The 7,825-nt window shown below is 35.5% G+C and overlaps 1 protein-coding gene across 1 annotated transcript; it reads left to right on the plus strand.

Moving 5' to 3' along the window:
- Positions 1 to 2,835, plus strand: LOC104212980 (xylan O-acetyltransferase 1-like). Its single transcript, XM_009762354.2, has 5 exons — positions 1 to 900; positions 979 to 1,150; positions 1,626 to 1,825; positions 1,925 to 2,083; positions 2,165 to 2,835. Exons 1-5 carry the CDS (start codon positions 311 to 313, stop codon positions 2,511 to 2,513), a joined length of 1,470 nt encoding a protein of 489 aa, XP_009760656.1. The 5' UTR covers positions 1 to 310; the 3' UTR covers positions 2,514 to 2,835.
- Positions 2,836 to 7,825: the final 4,990 nt, after the last annotated feature.

Genomic DNA, 7,825 nt, shown 5'->3' on the forward strand with positions numbered 1-7,825 from the left:
ACTCCTCTTCTCCCTATCTCTTTCACACATCTAACAAAGGTAGTTGTTCGTTTGCTGGAGCAGGAGTAGCACAGCAGTTTCAAACAAATACACCTAAATCTGAGAATGACAACAACAACCCTCTAGCCACAATCAACATCTTTCAGAAAACCCCATTTCACCAAATCAAATATTTCCTAACAGAAAGAAAAAGAAAATTAATTAAAAAGAAGTTCGAGATGTTAGTACTCTTTGCTTCACTCTTTCCCTTCTCTATATTTCCTATTGTGAGCAGTTGCATTTCCCATCAGTGTTTCATTTACTCTTTCTCATGCATTCACTCCGCGGCCGGAAAACGCCACTCATTTCCTCTGAATTATTCAACATGAAGCACCATAGTGGCCGTAAGAATAATAACCTCTCTATATTCGTAGTCGTTTTCTCCATATTCCTCTTTGGTTGTTTCATGTACAATGAAGACGTAAAGTCTATTGCAGAATTTCCATTTTCTACACCCAAAGCTCAAGAAATCATTGAACAAGAAAACGGTATTCAAGAAAGCAGTGTTTCAACTGTGGTTATGAATTCAAGAACTGTAGTTGAAACGGAAACAGAGGCCGTTAGTACTGAACGGGAGGTGGTGAATTTGAAGTCTAGTGATGAAGAGGAAACGGAAACAGAGCAAGAGGAGCAGAAAATTGAAATGCCAGCTGAAGAAGAAGAAGAAGAGAACATTGAATTGCCACCTGAAGATTGTGATCTTTTTGTAGGGAATTGGGTTTATGATAATGTAACACACCCAATTTACAAAGAACATGAATGTGAATTCCTCACTGCTCAAGTTACTTGCTTGAGAAATGGAAGACAAGATTCTATGTATCAGAATTGGAGGTGGCAACCCAGAGACTGTTCTTTACCCAAGTAAGAAGATATTTCTTGAATTACTATTCTTTTTTTCAAATTTTTAAGTACCATTTATGTTAATTATTGAAATTTCAGGTTTAAACCAAGATTGCTGCTTGAGAAGCTAAGGAATAAGAGACTCATGTTTGTGGGAGACTCTTTGAATAGAAATCAATGGGAATCTATGGTTTGTTTGGTTCAATCCGTTGTTCCTTCTGGCCGAAAAAGCTTAAACAAGACTGGCTCTTTATCTGTTTTCAGAATTGAGGTAAATCTATTATTCTATTAATTTTTTCAAAACATCGAGATCTCATATTCTCATAATTACTTTCCTCAAGCATAATGATTAGGTTTTGGCTTCTATTACTTTGATAACACTTTAATGCTACTTTATCAATTAACGACTTTCATGTAACTTTAATGCTAGTACTTTATTAATTAAAGACTCAAGGCGGGGTACTTTATTAATTATCCCTACTAAGCATGAATTACTGTAGTTTTGACTGTCTTAATTTAATGATGTACTGTTTCTTAATAAATAATTGATTAGTTAGACAGATCATCACTATGTAATGACAGAGATTCATTGTGTCTATTTAAACCTTTTTTGTTCACCTAATATAGGTGAAAGTAGTTTGTTCCTGTTGAAAAATTCTTATAATGGTTGGATTATTGTCACTAACCTGGGAAATTGGTTAGTGTATTAAACTTTTTTTGATGTTTTTTAATATGAATATATGCAGGATTATAATGCCACGGTGGAGTTTTACTGGGCTCCATTTCTGGTGGAGTCAAACTCAGATGATCCAAATATGCATAGCATCTTGAACAGAATTATCATGCCAGAATCTATTGAGAAGCATGGCAACAACTGGAAGAATGTGGATTATCTCATCTTCAACACATACATTTGGTGGATGAACACTTTTACTATGAAAATCTTGTAAGTAAAGAGATTTAAAAGTCCACCTTCATTTTGTTCTTCTACAATATTCAATCGAGTATAAGCTTTATACTCTGACGATGTGAAAAATATTTACAGGCGAGGTTCATTCGACGAAGGGGCGACGGAATACTACGAGATAGATAGACCAATAGCTTATAGGAGAGTTTTGACAACATGGTCCCAATGGGTCGATAACAATATAAATCCAAATCGCACCCAAGTTTTCTTCATGAGCATGTCTCCACTTCATATAAAGTAATTCCCCTTATCTTTTTGCTTTGAAGCTAAGGTATTCTTTTAAGTATACTAATTCTTGCGTGCAAATGGATGAAACAGGAGTTTAGATTGGGAAAATCCAGATGGAATAAAATGTGCTAAAGAGACAACACCAATATTGAACACATCAATGCCACTAGATGTTGGAACAGATAAGAGGCTGTTTGTGATAGCAGCAAATGTGACTGAATCAATGAAAGTCCTAGTTTATTTTCAAAACATTACAGCATTGTCAGAGCACAGAAAAGATGGGCACACATCAGTCTACACAATTCGTCAAGGCAAAATGCTAACACCTGAGCAACAAGCTGATCCTGCGACCTATGCTGATTGTATCCATTGGTGCCTCCCTGGATTGCCTGACACTTGGAATGAATTCCTCTATTCGCGTATCATTTCGCGTTCTTGACACTTGGCAGTTCTTCATTGTGCAGCTCTTACTACAAATTTTCCTCTTTTTTTTTTTTTACCACAATATTAATTTTTGTGTATTTTCAGTCTTTGTTTTTTTTAATCAGAAGAGCAAAAGGAAAAATCTTGTAGCTGTCCTTCCTTAAGTTGGGCTTCTTATTGTCTTTTTCATCTGTTTCTGGGGATTTTCATTTGGCCTATGAGTTTTGGGAAACTGCCAAATTGGACGAAAACTGAATGGGAAATATATGTTGTACGACCAATTGTACAATGAAATTTTATGATTCAAGGGAAATAATAATAGATGCAAATTGTAAGTATCTGCTTCAATACAACTGTTGTTTTAGCCAGATGCTTCTTTAATTTTGATAACTTTGAATGGTGAGTTAATCGCATGCATATATACAAAAATTTAAAACATTCCACATTACAAAGTATGCAGTTTTTGAGCTGAAAATCTTAGGGGACAAGCACATAAGTTAGGACACACTAATAGTGTCAAATGAGCAAATTAGAAAAAGAATTAGTCGAGTTAAAATGAATTGAGTTCCAGTTGTGACTCAATGAACGAGTGCGATCAAAATAAATTAAAGAATACACAATAGCTCAACCAATCCAATTGACTCGATCAACTATAAGCTTAGACTTTAAGTTTTATCCAATTATTGGCTTAAAAGAAATTAACCGCTCAGTGTTATTTGACCAACTCCAACAACTTAACCACATTTTTACACGTGGTTACCATTCTATTCTTATTTTAGAAATCTACCTTGAATACAACAATCTAAATTCAGTTAATTTGTATTAATCTTGTTTACCTTGAAAAAGGTAATAACAATTACATTTGATTCGTGGTTCTAAAAATATGTGATTTATCTTAATACTAGTTGTTATGTGAATGATGATAAATGTAAATGAGCAAGAAATGATAAGCAAATTCGTGTGGCCACAAAGTTGAGGGTCTCGAGCTCAGCGATGCGGGACCTCGAGGGCAGCCTTTAAAAGTTGATGATGAGCAATAAATGACCAATAAATGAAGAACAACAGAGGGACATAATAAAGGAGAAGCAATAAATTCGTAGAGTAATTGTTGAGTATATTTAGGCAAGAAAAGTAGAGAATGTTCTATTGTATTCAATGTTACGTGTTTTTCCAAGTGAAAAAAGTGCCCTTACAAGAGTGTTTGGGTCCCCTTTATATAGCAGGGGCAAATCCCAACACAGTACAAGTCTAATCATGAAAGAGAAATACTATTGATACAGCTGTATAATGACCTGGTTTCTCCCAGACTTTTTCAGCTTTAATCATGTGCCCTCGGGGGTTCCCGCCTTTTTATGGCGGTCGTCGATTTTCGTGCTGCCTCGAGGTACGCTGTGGTGAGTCTTCGATATACCCTCTCGAGGCGAGTGCTTCGGGGACGAGCCTTAGACCGTGCTCCGAGCCTATCGAGGTCGGGCCTGAAACGCCACAGAAGCCTTAAAATCGACCTTCCCTAATTTTGACCGTATACAGATAGTCCCCGCATTCCTTGGAATGAAATAACAGGAACAATTTGAATTCTTGAACTCTTCAATGCCTCCATCATTGCGTCAGTTATGTTATGTGAGCAGTTGATGTGACAAAAAAAGGACGTTTAAAAGCCACGTCCGCACGGTTCTTGAAAAGCCTCAAATTGATTAAGACGGTTGGCCGTCCTTTGGCTTTCCCCAACGCGCACTACTGGCCCCTATAAATACTCCAATCCCTCGCTCCTTATTCTTCATCACATCTCCAAACTTTGAACAGATCTTCATACTTCTTTCTTGTGTTCGTCTCTCATCTAGTTTCCTCTTTTTCTCTGAAACCTTTCAGTAAAATGGCGAAGTCCTCTAAAACCATTCCCTAAGATGATAAAGATTCTTCATCTTCTCGTTCGTCTAAGGGCAAGCCCTTAGTACCTCCTCGTCTTGAGGAGTGCATCATCGGACCCTGTGAAACATCCTCTGATTTCACGGTTGACAAACTTCTTCAAAATCGGGGCGGTATGAACCCATGTCCCGATACATTAGCCTGATAACCGACACTGGGAAGTTGAAATTTGATTGCCGCTGGGGAGAGGCGGTACAAGTGGAGATTCCTTCTTGGGAGGAAGATATAATGATACACAAACTCGGTTTCCTTAGTATACACATATATCCTATTACCCTAGGTCCGGTGGAACCCTCCTTGCCCCTGATAGACCCCGTAATCCTCGATTTCTGCAGACAATATCGGGTGACACTTGGCCAAATCCATCCATCATTTTTGTGCACTGTTTACATGATTAGGCATTTCGCAAACATGGTCGAGGGGATGGCTTTCACCCTTGACCATCTGATTAGGATGTATAGTCAATGAATTTATTAAGGCAGTCTGATTAAGCTTCAACATCGAGCTCCGAAGGCTTTCTTTGCTTGCACCGAAAAAGGCAAGGACAGAGGGTGGATGAGCCATTTTGTCCGAGTTAGGACCTCAGATCTAATTTCTGTTGAAAGGATGACATTCCCCGAGGAATGGAATATGAATCGTAAGCAAATTTGCTAAGCGTGTGTGGCGCGATATGGCCAAGACCCGATGGGAAGCTAAAAATCATGGTAAGGTTTTTCTTCTGCCTTACTTGAGCTCTTTGCAGGAGATATCCCTTGACTATATTCTCATTTTTGTACCTTCCCTTTGTGTTTGTGCATGCCTGGGAGAGGCCTCTTTGATGAGGGAGGCCCCCTCTAGGGAGGCAGGTACCCCAAAGCTCACCAAGGAGAAGAAGAGAAAGAGAAAATCACCAACTAAGTCCTCGAAATCGAAGAAGGCTAAAACTCAAAAGCCCAAGGTCGATTCAGCGGCCTTAACTTCGGAAGTAGCAGAGAGCCCCCTGAGTGGGGGGCGAAGAGAAAGATGACTCCCTGCTAGCGCCCAGGGAAAGAGGAAGCATGGCTGCTTCAGACCTTGCTGAGCTGATGGTTGTTGAGCCAATGGCAAATGAACCAGAAGTGGCTAATGTTGTCCCACCTCGGGTCGAGGAGGCTCTCGAGGGTGGGGCAGATGATGTCCCTGAGCTGACTTTAGCATTTTCCATCTTTGGGTTAATTTCTGCTGTATATAAAGCAACTGTGTTATGGGTTTTTTGGAGTTTCCCAACGTCTCCTTCTACCTCTGGAAGTTTAGAGTCTTCCGATCGACTTAGCTCCGCATTTTTATAGTCATGCTGCTGACTTTCTAGCTGTTGTAATCTTTTTCCCATACTCTCCATCTGTAAGGATAGAGTAGTAAGGATTGTAAATATGTCTTTTGATTCTTGGCTTTCATCTGTTTGGGTACCTTTGTCTTGATAGGTAGTCTGCAATAACATTCTTGTCAGTTCGTATTACTTCAATTGTAAATGTAAAATTTTGTATATTTAATACAAGTCTCCTTATTTCCTTTGTAGTTACTGAATCCTGTACTTTCCGAGTTATCCACCATTTTACTTGTGTATTATCTGTTCTTACTATAAATTTGTTATAAACAATATATGGCTCAAATGCTAACAAACATTTATATAATCCAAATAGTTCTTTCCTATTTATTTCCCATTTTAATTGTGGTTCCGTGTATGATCCGGAATAATATCTACAATGGTGTTCAATTTTTTCATTATCATATTTATATTTTAGAACTCCTCCGTAGCTGTGATCACTAGAATCAGTTTCTACAATATATGTAAATTGTTTCTTTTCATCTGGAAAATATAGTTTTGGTAATTTTTTACACATATTTTTTATCTTCTGTATATGTATTTTATCTTTTTCGTCAAAATGATATTCTATGTCCTTTTTTAATTTTTTCTGTAATGGTTTTAAGTTTTCTGCTAATTTAGGAATATATTCTCTTACTTGGTTAACCAATCCTAAAAATGATTGTAACTTCTTTTTTGTATCAAGTGTTTCATTCAAGTTAATTATTTTTTGTACTACATGGGTTTGCATTTTTATCCCGTTTTTATCTATTTGTATACCTAAAAATTCTATTTGATTTTTCATTACTTCTGCTTTCTTTTTACTTAAACTTATTCCTGATATTTCTACAATGTGTATGAATTTTTCTAGTAGTTTTATATGTTCGTTCTCTGTTCTAGAATATAGCAATATATCATCTATATATATTATACAATTTTCTAATTGGTTGAAGTAATTATCCATAAAATGTTGATACCTACCTGGTGCATTTTTATATCCAAAAGGTAATACGTTCCATTCGTAAAATCCTTGTGGTACTGTGAATGCTGTTAACTTTTTAGATTCATCTTCTAGTATAATTTGTATATCTTTTTCAGTCATAATTTTCTTCATCTGATTTTTATATATCCTTGTTTATTTCATTTTCAGAGAACTCATTTTCTGATATTTCATATATACTGTCTTCACTGCTTAATTCATAATCTACATATTCTATTTGTGTATATTTATCATTATCTATCAATATTTCGGTAATTTGTTTCTTCTTTGGGTTTTTTGGTAATTTACAATCTTTGGCTAAGTGTCCTAGCTTTCCACAATTATAGCAAGTACATTCTGTTAGTTTTTTCTTTTTCCTATATGGTTTTTTATGTTTATAATTTTTTACATAATATCTTCTTCTTGGTTTCCTATATTTATATTTTGAATATTTTGATTTAAATTTCTTTTTCTTTCCTTCTTTTTTGTAATATTTATCTGTGCATCCAAATTGGGGTGTTATTCTACTTTTGCAACATGCCAAATTTTTTACTAATATTTTTTCCATTTTCATGTTTTCTTTATATTTTTCACATAATTCTATAAACCAGTTTTGTAGAAATTTTATCCTTACTCCTAATGTATCTGCTAGTCCTGCTTCGTTCCAACTTTTTATTATTTTTGAGCTAAAGGGTTCTGGTAATTTTGTAAAATATAATTTTCTTATCTCTTTACTTTCATCTGGACTATATGTTCCTTTATAATAATAGTCTCTAAATGCACAAGTATATTCATCTATATAACACATATTACATATTGCTAATTTTGTCATTAAATTTCTATTTGTAATTTTTTCTTTATTTTGTTCTTCTACTTCTGTTGTCATACTACTAAATTCATTTCTTATTGCTATTTCATATTTATTTAATATATCTGTAACTGTTGTTGTAGTTGTACCGTCAAGTTTTTTATTACTCCTTAATGTGTCTAAGCTTTCACTTGATAAATTTTGTAACCATAATTTTACAGTTCCTATTAATGTTCTTTCTATATATCCTGGTGTTTCCGCTATTGTTATTTTATTATCTATTAGTTGTTTTGA

The sequence above is a fragment of the Nicotiana sylvestris genome, chromosome 3 (genome assembly GCF_000393655.2).
Source record: "Nicotiana sylvestris chromosome 3, ASM39365v2, whole genome shotgun sequence".
Lineage (NCBI taxonomy): Eukaryota > Viridiplantae > Streptophyta > Magnoliopsida > Solanales > Solanaceae > Nicotiana > Nicotiana sylvestris.